Here is a 26,499-nt window from a genome sequence, read left to right on the forward strand (position 1 = left end):
AAGTATTTGTGGTAGAGTCCTGGAACTTGGTATGGATATATGTATATGAAATCAACCTCAAGTTCATGAAAAAATATGGGTTTATTTGAAAATTCGGCGTGGCACCGTAGAACTTGGAATAGAGATAAATGAAATCAATCCCAAACCTATGAAAAATGTGGGTATATGAAAACGTTCTCGTAGCCATTGAAGAGCCAGGGGTAACCCATATAAACCAAAATTGATGATGACGCATAAATACCTAGAATACTGAGATGAGGCATTTTTCCAATGGAAATATGCACAGAAAAACGGGCGTGACACCTTCTGGAAAGTTATATGACAGGGTGTATCCCTGGAACCATTTTAAGCTAAACCTTGAGGGATTACATTCTGCACAAGACCCAAAGGCATAAGCTGAAATTGCGTTGCATTCTGGCAGCTAGTCAAACTAATAAAAATTAGCCATTCGTTAAATAATGTTTTACGATCGGATTAGGTAAGGTTTAGCCACTTAACCCCCCTTTGTTTTCACCGCTACTGAATTCGATAAACTGTCAGTTTTCACACAATTTAAAATGTACATGTGTATTTAAAAATGTCATGAAAATTGTTTTGCTAGCCTCATATTGCCAACATGTTGCAAGCTTTTTCACAGGTTGAACAGAATACTACATTGCTGAGGAAATGTTGTGGAATTTCACATTTATTTCACGGAAAGAAATTTTATATGCAATTTGACAGCTTTTTCACGTGAAACAGGAACTATGCTTTATAGCTTAGAAGTGCAGATGACTAACTAACTTACCAACAGCTTTTTATCATATCAACAAAAAATGATGTGTTCATTATTCTTAATATTTTATTGAAAAAGAAAATAAACTCAAGGTAATCTCTCAATAGAAGTAAAAAATTCATTTCATTTTAGTACACAATTTTCGCAGTAGCATCAAACATCTAATTTGGCAATGAATTTTAAAGAACTCTGATATTGCGACACCCTGTATTTATATTTACTTTACAGCTGAGAGATTTTTCTTTCAGATGCATTATAAATAAGCAATGCTCCTACCGAGTTTGATAGAGATTGGTAAACCGGTTACTAAGATAGAAAATTTTATCATAAGTGGGCAGTGCCACAACCCTTCATACATTTTGTTTATTTGTCTTACGTTTTACTTAAGTACAACTTTACTGACCAATTTTCAGTAATTTATTTCCAGTAATTACTGAAAACTTTTAGTTTTTGCGCTTATCAACAACCCCGGTATTATGCATATTTTATATATTTTAAATCTTAGATTTTTGGATTTTAAATTTTTACCGAAAGCAATGTGTCTATCGAGTTTGGTAGAGATTGGTAAAGCGGTTACTGAGATAAGACTTTTTATCATGAGTGGACAGTGCCATGTCCTCTAACAAAATTATTAACTTATCTTTTCGTATGCTTCCCTGCGAAAAATGGCAGGTATCGATTCTACAATCACACTCATACATCAAAGAAAATTTTACTTCATTGTTAGCTGTGGTGTAAAATATAGAAAAAGTCGGTGAATTTAAAAGAAAGAATTAATAAAAATCTGTGTATGTAATTTGTAAATAAAAATATTAACAAAAAACTTTTTTTTAGCTGTATGTGGATAGAGAAGAAAAAATTTGAGGCCAGTGCGGAGACATACAATAATCTTGCAGAATTCGCTAAGGTCGACTGTGGACGAGGTGAGTCCAGTGCTGAAATACAACGCAACGCCTACGGAGAACTCCTGCAGAAACTAAGAATGGAGGCAGAATGACTAAATGGCGCTAAGGAATTTGTTTTTAGTGACAAAAATCCAGACCCCGATCAAAAATTAGACAATTGTCTGAGCTCAGTAGCTCTGAAAAAACTTGCGAAATTAAATTAATATTCGGCAATATATTTGTACAAATAAAAAAAATAACGAAATCAATTATAGGTATTTTTAAATTTAGTTTCATGTATTTTTTAATATTTCGCTGCCATCTACTCCCTAATTTTTCAATTATTTAGCAATTAGAATAGTGGTCAGAAAAATCAGTAATTATCGAGACATTATCCCAATAGTTTCATCGATAAATTCACTTGTACATCACCAATTAGATGACATGTATGAACTAGTGAACATACTGCAAGGCAGGGGTTCCCAAACTTTATTCCCCGCGGCGCCCTTGTTGTGCTAAAAAATTTCCCGTCACCCTTACTCTTCAAATGTCTACCAAAACAAGAAAACACAATGCAAACTTTATGCTCCTTTAGCTTTAATGTGAGGGCTGAAATTGTTTTGATGATTTCATTATTTCCTTTAAGTTTATTGGGAGCTTTGACGATTTTACCCTGAAATCATTTGACGCTGACTTCACATCAATTCGTCGGAATATTTTTTTTTAATATTTATTTTTTTATGTATGTTACCGCATAACTTTGGACCACGTTAACCGATTACTATAATTCTTTTTTTTTAGAGGAAAGGTGTTACCTCACAGGCGGTCCCATTGTAATTTGGTTTAAATCCGATCATTGGATCATGAAGAGGTAACCGATAATCTTAAATTTGTATATGAGAATTGAAGTTGGTTTTGTTTTTTGCTTAAAAATTATTTGTTTATGTAAGCGTTTGTTGAAAATGCAGTCTCACATAGAAATGTAAAAGTAAAAGTCACTAGTATTTTTAATGCAATCTTGCCAACTTGTTTTCTGCGTACACTTGCACTATCTTGGCTCCCTTCGTAGTATTTAATATTCAAAGTGCTGTCGTCACTGATGTCCAGAAGTTTTTCAAAAGCTTAATTTGTCATCCCAGTAGGTTAACTTTTCGGGTGACATGAAAACGGGTTTGTTATCCAGCTGTAGACATCCTCAGAGTCAATGTTGGGAAAATATTCGACAACGGTTTTCTGTAACCTTCCAAGTTAGCGCTGGTAATGCGCGTTAAAGCTAAGAAAATAACTTTTACAGCCAATTTCACGAAAGCAATTTAAGTGAAAAATTATTTTAATTTTTGGAATTTTATATGGAAATTGACATAAAATAAAAAAATAATTTTCCATATAAATTGCTGGTGAAACCGGCTGTTATCAATTTTCTTGGCGTTAACCTCGGAGTTGCATACGTTTTTCTGATTTACTTTGATTACTTATGGGGTTTTCATGCAAATTGCTAGAAATTCTAAAATATACATGTCACCAATAAAAAAGTCTCGACGTCCTAGAAAAAAACCAAAGATGTATTTTAATATCGCTGGCCTCTGTTATCTTCGCAGCGTCATCCAATACGGGTTTTAAATCTAGTGGCGGCATCTTCCTAGTCGTGCCTTATCGTGGCGTGTTCTGCCTCTTGCTTCATCCTAAACATCGTTCCTTTCGTTTTTCCAACCACTGCAAATATCCACACACTTGCTCCATTTCAAACCATTTTTCTGTACAAATTTGTCGATAGCTTTAAAAATTTCGGCACTAGTGGTGTAAGTCTTGTAGAAAATTAATGTCAATGTTATATAAATTCCGTTCATTATGAATATGTAATAGAGCTTATGTGGTTTTCTTGAATGTAAACTCAGTTATGTATGTTGTTAACAGCACTGTTATATAGAGAGAACATGTGTATGTATGTAACCAAGCATCAGGTATATACATAAGTACGGTTGAATTCATTTTATTTACTACACTAGGACTTAAATATAAGTATTGTTACCTAATAATAAAGTAAGGTAGATTGGAATCTTCCGCCGAATCTGTAACAACTCGAGATCTTTATTATCAACTATAATTTTTTACATGGTGCCGAAACCCGAGAGTACAGTCGTGTAATTAGTTAAAATCGGATTATTCACTAACGGGCGAAGATAGTACTTGATTTAAATAGCGATTAAACAGTCCTTGAAACTTAACATTTTAAAATTAATAATTAAAACATGGAAGCGGTATACAGGTCTACTTGTCGGGCGCAAGTGACAAAATTGTCCAATAGCGCTAGCGAATATATAAAAGCGTTTAAAACCATTGAAATAAGCGAACTAGCTGGTGCGGAAAGTGAATTAGATGTTTTAATTAGAGATTAAAAAACGCGCGCTCGACTTTAAAGTCAGCAAAGAATGTGAGACCGTGCTGGAGTACGACGATAAAGCGGTAACGGCAATTGCTCAATTGGAATACCTTATTCGCACTCACTTCAAAGGGACTAGCGATTTACCTGAAAATTCTGTGGCAGAACAAACTCACAGCATAACAAGGACGGAATCTGCAGGTTAAGTTAGCGGCTACAGTGGTGTTAAATTAAAAGCGTTTGAACTAAATAAGTTCGATGGTAATTTTGAGAATTGGTTGCCTTACTGGGAGCAATTTAAGCAAGCGGTCCACGAGAATAACCGGCTGTCTGCAGCGGCAAAGTTCAATTTTCTTTGCGAGTCATTAATTGGAAAAGCGGCCGCTCCTATTTCCGGATTTACACCATCAGAAAAGTGCTACAACGAAGCCATTTCTCTTCTGCAGGATGAATATGGCAACAACGATAAAATAATAGAAAAATTTCTACAGAAGCTGATGAACGTGAAACCAGTACAGTCGATGACAGACATGTATGGCCTTAGAAAACTGTACAATGAGGTGACCTCGACAATGAGATCTCTCAGAGCATTCCGAATTGCGTCAACACAATACGAAATTATGGGTAAGTCTATTCTGCTTAAGGCTATACCAACAACGATGCGTGTACAATTTTACCGAATGGCGCCCAGAAATTCGACTAACAGCGATTTACTCAACTCCAGCATTGATTCAGCCGCTGAAAATATTAAGAATAGCGGAACTGAAGGAAAACAATTAAATAATCTCCTAAAGTTTATTAAGTTCGAAATAGAAGCGTTGGAAAAATCCCAGTTGTCGGAAAGTGATAGGAGATCTGACACGCGAGTGCGTGGAGAACGAAGCGCGGGTACAGAAACTAGTCTGTTAGCAGGTGCTTACACCCAAACGCATTGCCTTTTCTGTAAAAAGCACTCTCATGCAACAAAAAACTGCAACAGCGATTTGAGTATTGACCAAAAGAAACAAATCTTACGACGAGAAGGTCGCTGCTTTCGATGTTCGAGCAAAAACCACAACTCCAAATTCTGTAAAGCGCAATGGGTGAAATGCGACAATTGTCGAGGTCGGCACTTAACGTCGATGTGTGAACGTCAGCAACAAACTTTGAAGCGGCGCAGCGACGTGCCAAAGTACCAAAGCGACAACAAAGAAGCCTTTTCAGCAAATGCAGCTAATGCAACTACACTAAACACTGTTGGAATCAGCGAGTCAAAGATTTTTCTGCAAGCAGCCAATGCAATAATTAGCGAATCCAATAATAGCGAGAGCGTAATGTCAAGAGTAATCATGGATAATGGCAGTCAGCGCACATACAGAGAAACTATCAACAGTACTTCAGTTGGTGCCGGGTGGAATTGAAAAAATGAAAATTGTAGGTTTTGGCGAAGAAAATAAAGCGAAGAGAGCAGCCGAATTAAATATAGTAGAATTGTCATTACGAAGCCAATACAGCGACAAGTCCCAGACTATTAGAGCAAATATACTACCTGCACCGCGGTTGCAAAGCTTGAAATGAATGTAAGACAAGAATTAGCTGACGTTATAATTGGTGCAGAAAAATTCATTGACGGTATTAATGTTTATTTGGTCAGGATTACTGCTGGAAGCTTAATACTGGTGAATTTAAGGTAACTGATGACAGTTTAGTCGCCGATTAAACGTTTTTCGGATGCCATCATGTAACAAGTCGGTCAGAAGCGTACGAAAACACATTTAATATCCAAATATTTTGGGATTTAGAATCAATTGCCATAAATATTTTTGAATCGCAGGAAATAAGTTTAATTGAAAATACATTGTCCGAAATAAGATTGGTAAACCATCACTACACTGTAAAATTACCGTGGAAAAATATTAGCGATAAATTCACTAATAACAAAATAATTGCAGAAAGAAGATTGCGCAACTTGACCAACAAATCTATTCACAGTCGCGATAAGGTAACCGAATATGATCTCGGTATTAAGGAGTTGCTTAGGAATGGCATTGCAGAAATTATTATATGCCACATAAACCCGTTTATCGCGCTGACAAAACCACATCAAAAACTCGAATAGTGTTCGACGCATCGTCCAGTGAGCCTGGCTTTCTGTCATTTAACGAACACTTAACCAGCGATAATCGTGTAGCGAATATTTTGCGAACCTTACTAAAGTTTCGGTCAAATAAAATAGCGAGAACAGCTGATATAGAGAAAGAATTTCTTCAAATTGCAATCGCAGAAGAGGACCGCGACTCACATAGATGTTTATGGTATCACGACATTCCTGTCTCAAGTGACGAATTCTCCCCAGTGGTCGAGTATCGGCTGACACGAGTGACATTTGGTGTAACATCAAGTCCCTTTTTACTGGCATCAACTTTGCGAAAACATTTGGCTTCGAGCAAGCCGCGTTATGGACGAATTTGTGACAAATTACAGCAGTCATTTTACGTGGACGATTTGCTTTTGAGCGTAGGTAGCTTAGATGAAGGCAAGACAATGTTTACACATGCTAACGATATAATGTCAGTGGCCAATATTAACCTACGAAAATGGAATACGAATGACGATCAACTATACGAACTTTTCAAAAGTAGTGAAAGCGTAAAGAACCGAGCGCAAAAGGTGCTTGGCGTTAGTTGGTGCACGGCGAACGACGAAATCAGCGTTGACTTAGAAAGCTGCAGTGAATATGTAAAAAGTTTAAGGCCAACGAAACGAAACGTCATGAAAGCGATGTCAAAAATATACGACCCCTTAGGAATTCTTGGACCATATACGGTAAAAGTTAAATTAATTTTACAAGAAATTTGGAAATCTAATATAGATTGGGACAACACGTTGAGTGGTGATACATTGAGCGCTTTTCAATGTTGGCAGGATGAACTAACAGCACTCAGAGAATTTAAAATAAGCCAGCGCTTTCACTTGGCCACGACTCAACAAATGAAGTGCATATATTTGCTGACGCTTGCCCGAAAGCCTACGGGGCAGTGGCATACATACGGCATATAGCACGAAACGAAACAATAACAACGAACATAATATGTTCCAAAAATAGAGTGAGCCCAATGCAAAAAGGTAAAGCCCAAAGCGAACTCACATTGCCAAAACTGGAGTTAACAGCGGCATTAACAGCTACGCGATTAAAGGAACTTTTACTCGCTGCACTTGATTTCGAAAGAGGCAGAGTTGTTTTGTGGACTGACTCTGCAATTACACTTAATTGGATAAACGGGCAAGGAAAGCAATTAAAGCCTTATATTAAGGCAAGGCTTTGTGAAATAAATAAGCTGACTAACATTTACGATTGGAGGCATTGCCGTGGCAAACTCAATCCAGCAGATCTTCTGACAAGAGGTGTAAAGGCTTTTGCCTTCACTGTGGAAATTCGGCCCGAGCTGGTTAGCAAAAGATGAATCAACTTGGCCAGAAGCATTTGTTATTGGAAAATCTACAAATCTTCTAACAAATACCGTTAACGTTTATGAAGACGATCTACAACCTGTAATAAATATGGAACGTTTCAGTCAAATTAAGCGTTATTACGAGTAACAGCGTTTGTATTCAGGTTTGCAAATAACTTAAAAACTTGCGCAGCGCAAAAAAGACAACTACCGAAAATTATAAACAGAGAAATAAACGAAATCAGCGAATTATCAGCGAATGAGTTACGTAAAGCGAAGTCGTATTGGGTTAAATGCGTACAGCGAAGTCACTACGAGCGAGAAGTTGCTGCGTTGGTAAAGCAATGCACTATACCACACGATTCAAAATTAATGTCGCTGTTCTGGTCGATGGTATCTTAAGGCTCAGCAGCAGGCTGCCGAAAAATGAGTATGGTAATTAAAATCCTATTATATTGCCCAAGCAATCTTATTTCAGTAAACTTCTGGTGTGGGAAGCACACCAAAAAGTGTTACATAATACAAGCAAGGCAGCTAATTAAATCAACTTTACGACACTGTGTGATCTGCAAGCGGTTACATGGGTAAAGCGCATCCGAACCTTGGACAATTTTACCAGCCGAGAGAGTAGCTACACAGCGGCCATTCGAAACAACGGGCGTCGATTTCGCTGGACCGATGTACATGAAGACAGAAGACAACCATGAGCGAAAAGTTTACATTATGCTGCTAACTTGCTCCGCAATTCGCGCGGTGCATTTAGAACTCGTTGCCGATTTAACGACGAAAAGTTACATAGATGCGTTACGGAGGTTCATAGCGAGGTGTGGTGTACCGACTACCATAATGTCGGACAATTCCAAGACATTTAAGCGAGCGAACATTGAATTTATTTATTTATTTATTTATTTAAGTCTATGAATTTCAATCCTTACAGACTATTTACAAAAGTAACTTAGTACAGACTATTAATATACATTTAAAATATATTTCATTAAAAAACTATAATATAGAGTTCAAAAGATTCAAAAAAGCAATCCGTGAAAGTGAAAAATCCAGATCAGCATTACTATTAAAGGAATTCAATTCACGTAAAGCGCGAGTAATGGGGGCATTACTGGCGTACTTAGTTTTATAGTTATCCACATAAAAAGGGTAGAAGTTCCGAAGAGATAGCTGGGGAACATTAAATCGAATCCTTTCCAACAAGTAAGGACAATCAATGACTCCAGTTATGATATTACGAGTAAAGGACAGGCACAGTATAGACCTACGAATTTCTAAGGACTTGAGACTTATAAGCATGAGACGAACAGAATAGGATGGCATGGGATCCACAAAGTTCAAAGACCGAAGTGCAAACTTAAGAAAAATTTTGTGTACACGTTCTATTCTATTGATAGCTTGCAGGCTACTTGGTCTCCAAACAAAAGCAGTATATTCTAAGTGTGACCTAACAAACGATACATAGAGTAACTTGATTGTATAGGGATCAGAGAACTTAGAGGCATTCCGTCTTACGAAACCCAACATGGAGAAGGATTTGGAAGTGATATAATTTATGTGGTTAATAAAAGAGAATTTATTATCAAAAATGACACCAAGGTCCTTAATCTCACTAACACACTGAAGGTAACAAGTCGATATATTGTACTTAGCAGGTATAATGTTGGATATTTTCGAGTAAGTCATTTGAGAGCCGTGATTTCTGACACCACAAGTAAAGCCTATCAATATCAGTTTGAAGCATAATGGCATCTTCTGGGGTCTTAATCGCTGCGAAAATCTTTAAATCATCAGCATAAACAAACATTTGGCAAATGAAAAGCAGCTTGTGATATCATTAATAAAAAGTACCAATAGGAGTGGTCCTAAGACTCTTCCTTGTGGGACTCCAGAGGAGGTATGCAGTATTCACTGAAAACAGCTAGATTCGATACTGTAGATCTATCGGCGACAACCCCATGCTGATTCGGGAAAATTAAAGATTTAACCGCAAAGCTCAACTTTGCATTGATTGCGTGTTCAAATATTTTTGAGATAGTCGAGAGCTTAGAAATGGGCCTATAATTCCTTACGTCATTTTTATTACCATTCTTAAAGATGGGCGTTATGGAAGTGAGCTTCCATGCGTCAATGAAACTCCCCGACGATAAAGATTTGTTAAAAATTACTTTCCGAGGATAGACCAAAGCAGGACAATTTTTTATTAGAACTGCTGAAAGACCATCGACATCAGTTTGGGAGGAAGATTTCAATTTAACCAAAGCGTTACTAATATCCTCAGATGAAAGGCATAGAGCCCCGAGGTCCAAAGAGTAGTCTAGATTAGAGGAAAAGTCGCATGGCTGATCATGGTCTTCATCAACAAAATTGGATTTAAAAAACTCAGCAAATAAATTTGCCGCTTCACTTGAGGTTTGCGCATAATTATTATCCAAAAATACGCCGGTGGGAACACTAGCGCAGCTCCTTTTGGATTTCATGTAATTCCAGAAAGTCTTAGGATTCGATTTAATGTTCAACTCCATGCTACAAATGTAGTTATTATAAAGAGATTTATTTAAGTAGTTGACATTTTTCATAGCTCGTTTATATTTAACGAAAAACGAATGGTTCTTCGTAGATTTAAACTTCTTAAAATAATTGTTTTTAAGATTTTTAAGCTTTTTTAAATCCTTAGAATAGCAGGGTAATCTATAGGGTTTTTTCTTTCTAACCGGAATATTATCCAAGCAGAGTTTACACAAAATGGATTTAAAAGTAGTGAAACTGCTAAATGTATCAAGATCTGCAAATAAATTATCCCAATTAATATCGAGTAGTAATTCATTAAAGCTAGAAAAATCGCATAATGCTTAATTAAAAGATAATATGTCATCAGAAGGTACTGAAGCAAAACAGTAAAAATCGAGTTTTACAACTAAAGGTAAATTATGCTTATCATTAGGAGGTACTGGATTCAAACATTCACTAACTTTGTAGCTTAGGTTATCACTTACAAATATGAGATCCAAAATTCTATTCAGAGAATTAACGAAATTATTAACTTGACATAAATTAAGACTAAGAATATTATCAATAAAATATAATACATGACTTGCAGACACGTTAGTTGGTGTAAGACTATAATTAGAAATACTAGCAGACCAATTTATCTTGCATAAGTTGAAATCACCTAGCACACATAAATGATTATCATTTAGGTTATTTAAAACTAGAGATGCCACGTTGTCAGCATGAGCTTTGTACAACTCAAATGAACTATCAGGCGGTATATACGAAGCGAGTAGGTAAATGGAATCTTGCGCGGAGTGACAACTTATACAAACACAAATTTGATCGAGCAGAGAGTCATCATTATTGAGTGGAAACAGGAATGCACGGAGTTGACGCTTGACAGCAATTAGAGCCCCACCATCACGAAGGCAACCCGTTTTTGCAGCATCTCTGTCTTTACGAAATACATTGAAAAGATTCGAGTCGAAGAACTCACTGTCGAAAAAACTTGCATTCAACCACGTCTCAACAAAAACAAAGATGTCGTAATCCATTTGCGCACTAAAAGAATGCACAATATCTGCCTTGGTTCGCATGCCGGATAAGTTTTGAAAGTACACCTTGAGACCACGGCTAGGAGGGTTCAAGGTCGTTACTATGTCCGAGGTGGCTGTTGTTGATCCTTTAGAAAAAACTGAAAAGGCTTGACCGAGACATTTGTAGGCCAAATTTCTGAGGTCAGCAACTTCGCGTACGAGGATTCCGGAACTCCCAACTTAAAATTAACTCTCTTAATAGTTGATACTGGGACATTTTTCTTAACCTGTTTGAAGCAGGATAACAAATTTTTATCTAAACCAGTTTGCTTAAAAACATAATCTTTAATGTTATCGTCAGATACGGAAGGCGAGAAAGAACCTAAATGCAACCATTTATGCCGGACCGCAACGTCCAAATCATTACATGCATTACAAAAACACGAGTTTTTGAAATCTAGCTTTTGAAATCTAGCGAAGTCCAGCAATCAGCAGCTCACCAAAATATTACATGGAAGTTTATACCAGAAAGAGCAGTATGGTGGGGCGGTTTTTGGGAGCGTCTAGTAAGAAGCGTGAAAGACTTTGAAAGCAGTAATCGGAAAGGCGACGTTAACGGTAGAGGATCTCAACACGTTATTGGCGGAAGTGGAAAGTGTGGTTAACGCAAGACCTCTGACTTATATTACAAATGACCATAACGACTTGGAGCCTTTAACTCCGTCTCATTTTTTAATAAATTTTAAACCTTCTTCACTTCAAACAGACTTTAAAACTGATGGTTCCACTTCCGCAAAGTTATGGGGAGGGCGTCAAGCCATGATAAAGCGATTCAAAAGGCGTTGGCATAAGGAATATTTGAATCAGCTGCGAAGTATTCATTACAATAAACGTAATCCAATTCGCAGTGTCAAATCTGGTGACGTTGTCTTGGTTATAGACGACAAAAAACCTAGATTGCTTTGGAAATTGGCAGTGGTTCAAAAAACCTATCAAGGACGAGATGGACGAGTTAGAGCGTGTGAAATTCTACTTCCTGACAGGAAAGTCTTAAAGTGCCCAATTCAATTACTAGTTCCACTGGCGGTAGCTTCTTCCTTTCCGGGGCCCGAGGATGTAGAAAATTAATGTCAATGTCATATAAATTCCGTTCATTATGAATATGTAATAGAGCTTATGTGGTTTGCTTGAATGTAAACTCAGTTATGTATGTTGTTAACAGCACTGTTATATAGAGAGAACATTTGTATGTATGCAACAAAGCGTCAGGTATATACATAAGTACGGTTGAATTCATTTTACTACACTAGGACTTAAGTATACCCTGCAAAAAATTGTGCGACTAATCTCTAAAGAGAGTATTCCGAGATTACTCTCAATCGGGTACAATTGGGCTTTAATTAGGCCCAACTATTCTCATACGGGTACTAATGGAGGTAAATTAGTCTAGACTCATCCCTTTTGGGTATAATTGGAGATCAATTAGTCCCCAACTCATCTCTAACGGGTACTATTAACGATTTAATGATATGTACGCACTTAGTCAATGAAATTTCATGTGCGGCGTTGGCACACAGAGAGAGTATTCGCCTAACAAAACTGAGCACCCCGGTTCGAATCTCAGCTGGCTCAAATTTTTATTTTTATTTTTTAAAAGTGACTAGTCGCTTTTTATACCCGTTTGGGTATAAAGGTGAACAATTAGTCTCTTCATAGGACATGCTCGAACAAAAGCGATCCGTTCATTCCATATAAAGAGATCAAAAGTGGTATTAGTCGCATGCTCCTTTGCGATTGCTCCCGGAGTCATCCCGGATTAGTCCCATTTTTTGCAGGGTACAGAGGAATGTGGGTACATATGTATGTAGTACCATTAATATACATACATATGAACACACATATGTATGCATGTTGGTATTTATGCCCTGCAAAAAATTGTGCGACTAATCTCTAAAGAGAGTATTCCGAGATTACTCTCAATCGGGTACAATTGGGCATTAATTAGTCGCAACTAGTCTCATACGGGTACTAATGGAGATCAATTAGTCTCGGCTCATCCCGTATGGGTATAATTGGAGATCAATTAGTCCCCAACTCATCTCTAACGGGTACTATTAACGATTTAATGATATGTACGCACTTAGTCAATGAAATTTCATGTGCGGCGTTGGCACACAGAGGGAGTATTCGCCTAACAAATCTGAGCACCCCGGTTCGAATCTCAGCTGGCGCAAATTTTTATTTTTATTTTTATTTTTTAAAAGTGACTAGTCGCTTTTTATACCCGTTCGGGTATAAAGGTGAACAATTAGTCTCTTCATAGGACATGCTCGAACAAAAGCGATCCGTTCATTCCATATAAAGAGATCAAAAGTGGTATTAGTCGCATGCTCCTTTGCGATTGCTCCCGGAGTCATCGCGGATCAGTCCCATTTTTTGCAGGGTAAGTATTGTTACCTAATACTAAAGAAAGGTATATAAGGTACTATAATTTCTTACAAGTCTCAAGTACTTCGCTCATCAAAAGCTCTTCTTCAATTTGCATTCCGAATGGGTACCTCACTAACACGAGAAGAACATTAAGTCCCACTACGTCGGTACTTTCGGCAAGTTGCAAACAAAAAAAGTCACAAGTTTTCAAACTTTTATAAGTTCGTTCTCAACTGCCTCTAAAATCGTGTTAATTCGCTCTTTCACAGTGTGATTGTGAAGTTCAAAGAATAAGTAACATATACACGTGCGCGAAGCTGCTGCGCTTGTCACGACAACAGCCCAGCCAGCAAAAAATCCGAAAATTAATCCGAAAACGGGAATAAAAGTGGATGAAACGCGGATTAGCTCCACGAAAGTACCGAAAATGGTTGTGAAAAGGGTACGTCTTCAGCAATTTTTCTGATAAAATTTTTCGTTGACAAAACGTACTGGGGAACTATGCCTTAAGAGAGAGCTGCTGAAGGTAATTTTAATAAAAGTAAATTTTTTTCTTGATTTTCTGGCCGCCATGTGGAAGTTTGATCAAACGTAAACGTACTCCTTTTTATTGCAATGTACTCCTTGTACTCCAAAAATATCTGGAAATGTACTCCTCTTTTAGTTTTGTACTTTTTTTTTGTATTTATTTTTACAGCTATTCAATTTTTATCATATACATGGTGTAGAATAATAATTGTCGCACAGGTTTTTTTTTAATAAAAGGGTCCTTTATAGGTCCCTGTACTTTGCCATTCATATTGTGGCTATTACAACTTAGTAAGCAAAGTTGAGTGTGGTAGCAAAAAGTGTAAGCATGGTCGTAGCCAGGTAGGTGCAGGGCGCTCGAGTGTAAAAATCAGAGAAATATTAAATCAATTCTAAGGCTTAGATTAAAAAAACGGCCATACATTCAGGAAGAGTCTGGCATTCCTTTGTGGATTTAGTTATTTATTTTTAACATTTATTGTTGCTTTGAAAAGATATCTTATACCATGTTCGGACCGACATCGAAAACATGTTTTCGTTGCTATAACTGGTTTTCGACCTAAAACTTGTGTTTTCGTACATGTAAAATCCATCAAACGAAAATCAGTTTTCGGTGAAAACTGCTGAAAATTCACGTTCCACTCGTTCCAATCGGTGCCTGCTCTAGTTTTTTTCGATTAATTATCGAAGTGGAAGTCATATATTCTCATCTTTAATATGCCAATGATAAGAAAATGAAATACAAAGATTTTGATTTTCTTTTTTCGTAGCAAAGCTGTAAACAAAGGATGAAAGAAATATCAACGAAAACACTAACAGCCGGTGCGAACAGCTTTCAGTCCACTTTCCCAAAACTAGTTTTCAAAGTGTTCTCGTTGTCAGTCCGAACATGGTGTAAGATACCTGTGTTTGTTTTTACCTGATTAATGAAAACGGGTGGGACATTTTAACTCTTTTTTTCTCAAACTTGAAGTAATTTCTCTTTAACCTGTCCCAATAAGTAGTAAAGTTCTATGGTGAAACATCTTTTTACTATGGTGAGAAAGTTTTACATTTCTGCTGTGCCAATTCGTAACTTTTTACTGCTGGAAATTTTTGACTGTGGTCTGATGCAGAAGAAGTTGAGCAATTAAAATGCACAAATTATATAAAAAAAAAGATTTGTCTTTGCTGGTTTTAATTCATCTAGAACTGACAGCCATGCATATTACAACAAAAATACTACAAAACTGCCAAGTAGGTGTGTTTATTGCTGTCAAATTTTGCGCTAGCCATGTGGGATAGGCAATGTTTATTCACCTTATAGTTGTCAAAAATTTACAGTCCAGAGTACTTTGCTATCAATTGGCACAGGCCCTAAGTTTCAAAATCCTATCACTTGAAGTAAAGTATCAGATTATTACGAAACTAATAAAGTATTAAACTTAATTATATAATTTTTACAGGAATTTACATTTTCGAAATGGTGGGACAACGATGACCCAATTGTTTCCGAATTTTAGACAAACTATAAATATTTCGTGTTTAATATTTTGATTGAGCTTTGTACCACGATTGCTTATTAGGAAAAATTGAAACAAGCAAATGGATGTATAGAATTGACAACAACAACCACGCTGTCGAGTTTAAATAGCGGCAAATCAGCTGCACTTGATAGTAGTTGGTTGAATAAGGAAAATGAATTAGCAACAAGAGTTTACGGGATGTACATAGCTCAGTGGTTAACGCTTCTGACTTTGAAAATCGAATTCGCAGGTTCGATCCCTGCTGAAGTCTAGAAAAAAGAAGTCTGATGAAGAGATGTGGTGATCTCCGAAATAGCTGCTATAACTTCTACAGCTTAGACTTTGTTGCTTTTTCAATTTTTCCTAATAAACAATCGTGGTACAAAGCTCAATAAAAATATTAAAAATAAAATGTTAATAAGCCACAATAACATTGACAAATACATAGTTTAGGAAGAGCCTGCCTGAAACTATACAAAAAAGCAAGTGGATGTATAGAATTGACAACAACAACCACGCTGTCGATTTTAAATAGCGGCAAATCAGCCGCACTTGATAGTAGTTGGTAGAATAAGGAAAAAGAATTAGCAACAAGAGTTTACGGGATGTACATAGCTCAGTAGTTAACGCTTGTGACTTTGAACATCGAATTCGCAGGTGCTATCCCTGCTGAAGTCTAGAAAAAAGAAGTCTGATGAAGAGATGTGGTGATCTCCGAAATAGCTGCTATAACTTCTACCGCTTAGACTTTGTTGCTTTTTCAATTTTTCCTAATAAACAATCGTGGTACAAAGCTCAATAAAAATACTAAAAATAAAATGCTAAAAAGCCACAATAACATTGACAAATACATAGTTTAGGAAGAGCCTGCCTGAGACTATACAAAAAAGCAAAATAAGCAAATGGATGTATAGAATTGACAACAACAACCACGCTGTCGATTTTAAATAGCGGCAAATCAGCCGCACTTGATAGTAGTTGGTTGAATAAGGAAAATGAATTAGCAACAAGAGTTTACGGGATGTACATAGCTCAGTAGTTAACGCTTCTGACTTTGAACATGGAATTCGCAGGTTCTATCCCTGCTGAAGTCTAGAAAAAAGAAGTCTGATGAAGAGATGTGGTGATCTCCGAAATAGCTGCTATAACTTCTACCGCTTAGACCTTGTTGCTTTTTCAATTTTTCCTAATAAACAATCGTGGTATAAAGCTCAGTAAAAATATTAAAAATAAAATGCTAAAAAGCCACAATAACATTGACAAATAACAAATTGTTTTACTGTTTGCTTAACACGCGTTTGTGTTTGGATATAGTGCCAATAAATGTGACAGGTATTGTCTACTCAGATTTTTTTCCTGAGAACCTATTTAAATTCCAAAAACCGAAGGCCAACTTGAATTAAAAGAACCAACACTGAAATGCGTCAAAATGAAAGTAAAGGAGCACAAATTTCTATTTAAAGCAGAACTCTCTGGGAAGACAATACGTTTGTTCGTCGAAAATCCAGCGAAAATTATCACTCAAAATATCAGTTAGTATGAATAAAATGCTCCCAAATTCTCTCTCACGTAGAGAAACTTGCAAATTTCTGCACGAACGCAAATTTGCAGGAACTTGCAAGTTTCCCTGGCAGGTAGTGTCCACGGTTGCATTTCAAACATCAGAAGTTTGTATACAATTTTAAAATTCTTTCAGAGGGGCGAAAAACAGGATCTACATGTATATTTCTTGCTAGTCCAAATTTTTTTAACATACGTTTAAATTTCTTTGCCGTACTAACTGGCGCGTTTCCTGTATGGACTCTGGTTGAGATTGCATTCCGAGTACATTTCAAATCATTGGAATTAACTAAATTAATTAAGTAAAAAAGTATTTACTTAAATTTTTCATTTTGAAATCGCTCAAGCTTGTAAATTTTTAAATTTGACGAATCTGTTTATTCAAATTATTGTCGACAAAAAATGCAACCATGTGCCACAATCATTTGTTTTTCCTAATTGCGAATTCTTGCTGGCAAAATTTTTTCCAGCTTGATTTTGCAACTTCTCTCCAAGAACTAGTCTTTCTACTTACGATTTATTTAAATAAAACATGTGAAATTTAGTTGAAACAGTTTAGCCGTTTTTAGCCGTTTTTTTGCCAATTTAGCCGGTTCGTCCAAAAACTTCTGGCAGCACTGGTCCGCACACAGAGCAGAAGGGTAGTTCACCTTAAGCAGTCGGTGAGTTCAGTTGTACAGTTCCGTTTGCGCGAACCTTTTACTCAAAAGTCGTTTCCTTTCGGTTTTCGGTCTTTCGTGCCATACTCAACCGTGAATTACTTAACTTCTTTAATTATACATATTCTAATAGCAAACAAAACATAATTAAATTTCATATCAACGGGAAATAAAGACTAAAGTTCGTTTTCCTTAAATACATATATTTACTTTTTGGTAATTTGTAACAATAAATTGCACAAAAAATTAAAAACATTGTACTCCTTTTTATATAGAAAATAATATTGGTGCTGGTGGAAACTAAACAGTCAAAATTTTATGCTCTCGTTGTATTTCATTTAAAATAAATTTTTTGGTCTCTGCGTTGGCCTGGAATCGTTGTGCGTATATAATAGTGTATCCTGCATCTCTGACGTTCGGACTTGGGTGTGTTTATTGTGTTTGGCAGCTGTTTTCCTGTATCTGGAGCTTCGCTGCTGCCCTGCTGTTGGTCTGCTGTCGTTTGTTGGTGTTTTGTTTGTGGATCTGCCTCTGCCTATTTGTCTTTTGTCGCTGAGGCCAGGATTGGACGCATACAAGTGGGGAATCTTTGTTTTCGGATAATCTTGTAAATTGCAGTGAATTTGCCTGAATTTTGGTATTGTGTGCTAATTGCAAGGCTTACAAACATATATACATCAAATTCACTGTTGTCTGTTTGTGCTCTACTCGCTATTTTCTGTCTGCTAGAGTTGCCACAATGCCGGTAAAGCGTGCACCCACAAAAGATTTTGCATATGCCCAACCTAGCGCAAGCAAAAGGAGAAACAGTGAGCTTTCGCCAGACCATAATGCTTTAATTAACGCCAGCGTTTCCTCAAATGATATTCTGGAGATTATTAGAGCCACTATGAATTCTAACCTCGATGAAAAACTGAAACACCTGCCGTCGAAAGAAGACTTTAACCAACTTAAGTCAGAAGTTGTCTCACTGTCTTCGGAGCTAGGTGCCCTACGACGGCCAAATTTACAGCTGCGGTCGGAACTAGAAAAAATGAGACACGAAGCTAACGAAACTAAGGCGACATTACGTTGGTTAGAGAACCTAGATCCAAGAAACAAAATTGTCTTCCATGAGTTACCAGCTGCTAATGATGTCTCTCTCGGGGTTGCGAAGGTGCTCAAAGATAAATTTGGTAAAAATTCTGCAATTGTTAAAAGTAAGAAAATCTTAGAGAGGAATGGAAAAATGAATGTTATCGCGGAACTCGAGAGGGAAAATGATGTTACAGATATCTTCAAGCATAGCAGAAATTTGGCTGGATCGGCCATTTACATTGAAAGGGATTTATGTCCATCCATGCAAAAGCAGAAAAAGGCTATGCTGTCTCTGGAGAGGTCATTATCCAGTTATAAAAAAGGGTGTAAAATTAAAGTTTTCGACAACAAGTTGATAATCAACGAACATCGTTTGCAGTTTGACTCCGAAGGCGCACTACGCTTTGGTAACCGGGATGGAAAAGCTGTTCTAATAGAAGTCTTTGGCAAATCGGTAGAAGATCTCCCGAAACATATAAAAAATTTAGTTGCAACGCCAAAAAAAAACTAACTGCAGTATCAGCCCTCTACTCACCTTAATCAACATCGTCAATTAATACTTTTAATGTTTGCCGTTTATTATCATACAATGTAGCGAATTTAAGCTTTAAACTGCTATTTCATGGATTTTTTAACTATATCCTTACTTTTGACATTATCGTTCTATTTGAAACGCATATAATATCAGAAACCAGATCTAAATTCTCTCACCATTTTAAGAATTATAATCTACACTGGATAGATGCACTGAAAGTTCACAAAGCTGGCCGTGCCAGTAGAGGTTGTTTATTTGCACCCCTATTGCGAGTGTCGATTAGCAGTAGAATAGACATTTTTCTATTGAGTCGATCATATTTTATTTTGGTATTGCGGAACTGAATCGATAAACAATTGTACAATTGTGAATGGCTTACTGAATTGCAATCAGCTGTTTCGGTGTTTGTTTACATTTTTGATATATTTGGCAAATAAAATAAAATACAATTGTCCAAAACTTTTCAATTTAACAATTTAAAAAAGAAAATACCACTAATGGATAGTGTCGACGTGTGGTTCAGTGATAGTGATGACGAGGAAAGTGAAAGATTAGTAGAGTTAGCAAGAACGAGGAGGATGTTGAGGGATTCGTCTAATCCTCTGGAATTGGAGGAAAATATGTATGTATACGGTTTCAACGGTGCGTAGTTGATACAAACGTAATCAATCTATATTTTTTTAAGATTTTTGAAAAATTTTCGTCTTTCGAAGGCTGCATTTACGCATTTGCTCACACTATTAGATAGCAAACTGCAAGCTGGCGTTAGTAAAACATCAGTTCCAAATATTTTAAAGTTGGCAGCGACTTTGAGGTTCTGTGCTCAGGGGTCGTATCAGCTAAGTGTCGGGAACGAAAGTTGTATTGGGCTTGGCCAATCTACGGTGTCCATAATTTTGGCGGAAGTATTCAATGCTTTGGAGGAATGCGTCTGCAGAGATTGGATAAAAATGCAAAACAGTGAAGAGGAAAAACGAGAAACAAAGTGTTATTTCTTTGGGAGGAGCGGAATACCCGGAGTAATAGGCTGCATAGAAGGTACGCACATCAAAATTGTTTCCCCAAAAAAGGAGCATCAGCATTTGTATTACAATCGGAAGGGATTTTTCAGCTTGAATGCAATGATAGTGAGTATTTATAAAGGAAATGCAACAATGGAGTTTATAATCTTTCTTCATTTATAGGTTTGCGACAACGCCATGCGAATCCGCTATATCAACGCGAAGTACCCTGGAGCTACGCATGATGCTAATGTTTTTAATATGTCTGCGTTGAAGCAACAATTAGAAGAAGAGTATCGTAGTGGCGAGCGAAATATGTTATTAGGTATACTATGGCTAATTTATGTAGACATTCGAATGGTTGTGTCATAGCTATTTCCAATTTTAGGTGATGGAGGGTATGCCTTACAACCCTATATGCTTACGCCATACCGAAACCCAGAGCCCGGATCAGCAGAATGTATGTTCAACGGTAAACATTCTCAAGGACGGAATATTGTGGAACGCACTATTGGGGTGCTCAAAAATCGTTTTAGGTGCTTGTTAGTCGCTGTTTTTTTGCATCAACTCCACTAATCGCGCTAGTTGCTTTTTGTTACTAACTAATTTTAATATAATTATTTTATTACTTTTATTTATGTATATTTTTATTTATTTTCTTTAAATTTGCTTACTTTTTATCCATTTTCGTTCTTTTTTCATCAACTTTACTCTCCAACGACTAGAAAATGGCTGTAGAAAGATGATCGATTAAAAAGCATTCACAGTCGCTTGCTGAGCGATCATTCGACACTCGCAATAGTTCGATAATCGATAATCGCTCAGTAGTCGATTATCTATTCTTGTTCGACACTCGCAATAGAGGTGTTGGTTTCAGGAATTCTATTCAAGGTGTTTATGAACTCAAGTTTTTGACTATATTCGGTTATGTTGTTCTGTTAGCCAGACTCGGTGAAGATGATTTTTATTTTATACCGCAGTATATAAACGGTACAAAGTGGAGCGAAGAATTCAAACTTTTTCAGGAGTTTATAGACTCGTTGAACCCGTCCTCGTTTTGCATTGTGGGTGATCTTAATGCGCGTTTAGGAGATTGTCAAATAATAGATAAGCATCTTCTTATGGGCTTGCCGGGTATTGACGAGCGTAGAAACTCTAAAGACACTGTTGTGGACCGCAAGGGTAGACAATTGCTTAGTCTAGTTGATGATATAGGTAGAGTAATTCTAAATGGCAGGAATTCTGGCGATTTTATGGGCGAATTCACGTTTTTTGGTGCAACAGGCAGTTCAGTGATTGACTATGCGATCTGTTCGTTTGACTTTCTAGCTTGTATAAAACGTTTTAATATTGAAAGTAAAGCTTCTTCTGATCACATGCCCTTAGTGTTGGAAATTGATAGCCAGTGTACTGAACTCTTGCATACACAAAATAACTTCCCGCCTAAGCTAATCTGGAAACCAAAGTACCAGAAGTCTTACTGCTATCGTCTTAGTTCTTCTATTAGGTATGACTATAAAAATTAAAACATTTTAAAGGCGTCTATGGATGTAAAAATATCGTGGTTCATGCAGAAGATAGAATCAGCGGCAAATGTTGGCGCGAAGAAACAGTTTTTCGCTACTAAAAGTGCTTGGTTTGACTGTCAATGTCAAAACGCGCGTGCAAAAATTCTAAAATATCTTAATCTCTTTAGAAAATTCACTACCGACGAACTAAGAATTAAATACGTTTCTTGTTGTACAGATTACTTAAAGCTTTGCAACAAAAAAAAAAAAAAAACTGGAAAATTGGAATAAAAATATCGACCTCCTTAACACAGTTAGAAATACTAGTGATTGGTGGCGGCTTGCTAACTCGTTGAAAAAATGTCCGTCTAGCGTTACTACAGGCTTATCCCTGTCGGACTTTTATAGCCATTTCAGTAATCTTTTGTTCAACTCCAATAGTGAACTCTGTATTCACTCGGCTATGCCCCACATAACTGATCCGTTTCTAGATGCCCCATTTGAAATGCGTGAGCTACGACCAAGAATAATAAAGCCCCTGGTTTAGATCGCGTCAGCTACGAATTCTACAAATACGCACCGCCATGTTTTCTTGAAGAGGTTTTGTCACTATATAACTCTATTTTGCTTAAGGCAGAAATTTCTCCGTCCTTCCGCAAGGCGGTACTTATTACTCTTTTCAAGAAAGGCGATTCCTCTATTACTTCCAACTATAGAGGCCTCTCCCTGCTGGACACTCTGCATACAATTTTTACTGGGTTGTTGCTGAGTCGCATCAACGTCTGCATCGACCATAACAGAATCATTAACGAGTTTCAAGCTGGTTTTCGCAAAGGCTAAGGTAAAAATAACAGCTTTTTTACAAAAAAAAAACGTAATAGTTTCTCAACGGAGTAATTTCTATTTACACCCCAAACTTATGCACCGTAGAACATGATCGGCCTTGAGGCAGCGTCAAAGATTTTAAGTTTTTCCGAAACACAAATACGAGGATTATTTACATATTTTAACAATGTCGAGTTAATAGCTTTCTTTGAGTCAAGAAGTTTCAACTCCAAGTGCTTGTTGTATGCGAGTTTGTAATTTAAAGGAACTCCTAAATACTTAAAATCATTGACAACTTCGATAACTTCATCTCTATAAAACCACTTCTGCCCTGCAGGTAACCTGCTCCCTTGCCTGAAAACCATAACTTTTGATTTCGCCAGGTTAACTTTCAGTCCCCACTGTGTGCTGTAACTGCGCATAGTATCGATCATCGTTTGTAGTTCCGTAGGTGAGTCAGCCAGCAACACTAGATCATCAGCATACATTAAGACTTTAATGTTTATACCGACTACATGAACACCACCATTCAAGTAGTCATTAAAATCATTGAGGTACAGTGCGAACAGTGTCGGGCTTAATAAAGGTGTTCTTACACGATATGTATTTGCATATGTAAATGTGACTTCTTCAATACATATGTAATTGCGAATGCCTGTCAAATTCAGAGTCTTTATTTTACTATTTAAAAATACGTTCTTTGAAAACGAAATAAACTAAACTCAAATGATTCTACCTGTGTGCCAGATGAAAATAGAAACATTTCTATTTCGTATGTACGTGCATCTGCTTTGTACAGAAACCAGTTTTATTTGCCTCTACACCATAAGTTGGCATTTCGTTATGTAAAAAGTGGCATGTACACATGCAAATACATATCGTGTAAGAACACATTAAGCATCCCTGCATTACGCCTTGATTAACTGGGAATGATTCGGACAGCTGATCCCTAAACCAAACTTGGTTTATAGTGTCCCCATATAGCAGGCGTAGAATATTAATCATATGGCTTGAAAGACCGTACGACGCTAATTTATAAAATAGCATATTGCGTGGGATAGTATCAAACGCGCACGAGAAATCGACAAAAAATGCAAAAGTCTTACTTTTCTTACTAAAATTTAAATGTACGATACTAGTTAAGTTAAATATATTGTCAATAGTTGCCTGCTAATACGCCCAACTACATGATCTATCTTGAAACTGGCCTGATGTCACAATATTTACACACCCTTCGGGCGCACATTTTATTTATATTGCGGTGTCTCAGCCTGCCGGCTCACAGATTTCCGCGTATACTCGCTGAAGAAACTGTGCAATCTGGCTGCTATTGGGTTGAAAACTGGCGACGCGTCTCCCGCAGTGCAGGCGTGACTCTGCTCACGGACTTCTCTCCAGCTTCTACTAAAGCTTATATACCGATACTGCTAGAAAAGCTTACTCAAATAGAATTCGCATCGCATCTGTCTAGGGCCCAAAATTCGACAATGCATGATATCTATCCATACCTTGATCTTGCCACTGCAAAATATTTTAACAGCAACCTCCCTACTTACGCTAAGAGTTTGATTTTCCGCGCCAGACCGGGTCTCTGAAACCTTAATGCTAGGGCTTTCAAAAATACTGCTTCTGATATTTGTCCAACTTGCAACTTGAGACTGACTGAATGAAAACACATACCATTTTATTGGCGTTTGCCCTATTTATAAAAACATACGCGTACATTACTTTGGTGAGAAGGATTTGGATATGTCAAAAGTACTAGGCATTTTATATGGCTCCAATGATTTCAAATTGAACAAATATCTGTCAGACAGTCTTAAGCATAGAGAAGTTATATTAAATGTATTCTCGTAAAGTGATATATGTTCGAATGTGTAACAGTATTCTCCACTAAAATTTAATATACAAGCATCGTATCTATTTTCCCGACTCACGACAGTTTTATTGTCACAGTCGTCTTTTCTTTTCTTTTGTTATTATTATTATTTTCTTTATTTTTATTTTTACTTTTCTTTAACTCAAATTTACTAAAAAAAAATTGTTTTGGAATAAACACTCCGTTCCGGAAATTGTACAATAGTTATAAGTATTGTAAAATTGTAGCATACACATTCTCAATAAAAGAAAATATTTACTACTACTCCTTTTTTATATTTGTACTGCTTATTTTTCTATCGAAAATAAAAATGTACTCCCTTCTTCGTTTAAGAATCTGGCAACCCTACTTTTTTCCCTAAGCCCATACAAAACTAACCGCTAAACTGACGAAAAGTTTTAGTCAGTTTTCCTACTAATTTAACCGATAATCATAGGTCAGGCTTCTTGCAGGGTTAGGGATGAAACGATACCAGCGAGTACAAGTAATACTCGATGCTTTTGTTCCGATACCAAGTATTTTTTTAATCGATACTTTCCTCTGAATAAATTGGGTCGTATTCATATAGAATAGCATGTGCTTATAGATTCCAAAATATGAAGGAAATTATACTGCCTGTATTCATACAAATTTCGAGCAGAAGCTTACATTTTTCGAGTAGTAGCATATCTTTTTACTCATATAAAAGTACATGGGTATGCATAAACTCTACCTTTTTACTTTAAATAATAATTGTGTTCCTTATCTCCCAGAAATAGTCAGAAAAAGTCCGAAGTAGTCAGAAGCAAAAACTGCGAAAAAATTTTACATTGTCACGGTTTTCGCCATTTTTTGGTAATTTCAGTTGAAAATACATAGCATATTGAAAATACAAAGTTGTAGAGAATTTTATTCTTCTCAACATTTTTTTTGTACGACGCTTACATCACGGCCGGGAACGCGATAAACGTAGCGATGTACGGGGTGCGCCGTAAAACTATTTCGACACCACCGCTAAGCTAGAGTTTTTCGGCGCGATTTTTAACGTGGTTTCCCCAGTAGGCCTAATCCACGGGAAACGTGTTTTTTAATTAAAGCAGGTGAAGGTGTGGAAAAGAGTTTTACGGCGCATCGCGTACATCGCTATGTTTATCGCGTTCCCGGCCGTAATCTAAGCGTCGTACAAAAAAAATGTAGGTATAAAAGTCGTGAAGAATAAAATTCTCTATAAATTTGGAATTTCAATATGCTATCTATTTTAAACAGAAATTGCCAAAAAATGGCGAAAACCGTGACAATGTAAAATTTTTTCGCAGTTTTTGCTAATTTTTTTACAATAAAAAATGCTATTTTAAGAAAACCTTCTGTAGAACAAATGTGAGAAATTAAATTCTCTATATACTTGTATTAAACCATTTTAATTGGCTATTAAGTTCTTGTAAAACTTACAAAAAAGTTTTTTTCATAAATATGCCATCTGAAAAAGATCCTCCTTTTTTCACAATATTCAAACTAATGAAGTTGGATAACGTCATTTTTAAAGCATTTTGCGCACTTCTACTATCCTTATCTTCTTCTAAACTCTTATTTTCCTCTTGTACCTGACAAATCCATTCATTCAACTTTTGAACAAACCCTTTTTTTTTCTATGAAAAGATCATCCCTTTCTACACCTTGAAATTTGTCAAAATCTTTATGGAAATTATTATAATGTCTTTTGGTATTATATCCCCGCTCTCCTTTAAGGTTGAAGTGACACAAGAGGCATTGCATTCCACCAAAAGCATTTGAAATCATAAAGTATTTTTCAAAGGTAATTTTTAATCCTACATACATATGTAAGCAACCACTGTCGCCTAAGAAAATAACCAACGTAGCTCCGCTTATGTTGCTACGTTGCTGTCTGAACAACGACTGGTTTGAAGAGCGTAAGAATGCGTGTGATGAGCGTACTGCTCACGTGCGTCAGCTTTGCCGACCATTGGTTTAGTCCAAAAAGCGTTCCTC

The 26,499-nt window shown here is 36.7% G+C and overlaps 2 protein-coding genes across 6 annotated transcripts in view; both read left to right on the forward strand.

Moving 5' to 3' along the window:
* Positions 1 to 26,499, forward strand: part of LOC118745584 (Wilms tumor protein 1-interacting protein homolog) — a 277,158-nt gene that overhangs the window by 105,073 nt on the left and 145,586 nt on the right. The gene's annotated exons all lie outside the window — the stretch shown is intronic.
* Positions 19,555 to 20,900, forward strand: LOC118745585 (putative nuclease HARBI1). The gene is made up of 4 exons (XM_036479086.1): positions 19,555 to 19,922; positions 19,986 to 20,427; positions 20,485 to 20,626; positions 20,690 to 20,900. Exons 1-4 carry the CDS (start codon positions 19,798 to 19,800, stop codon positions 20,875 to 20,877), a joined length of 897 nt encoding a protein of 298 aa, XP_036334979.1. The 5' UTR covers positions 19,555 to 19,797; the 3' UTR covers positions 20,878 to 20,900.

The sequence above is a fragment of the Rhagoletis pomonella genome, unplaced genomic scaffold (genome assembly GCF_013731165.1).
Source record: "Rhagoletis pomonella isolate Grant_MI unplaced genomic scaffold, Rhpom_1.0 Rhpom_scaffold_00009, whole genome shotgun sequence".
Lineage (NCBI taxonomy): Eukaryota > Metazoa > Arthropoda > Insecta > Diptera > Tephritidae > Rhagoletis > Rhagoletis pomonella.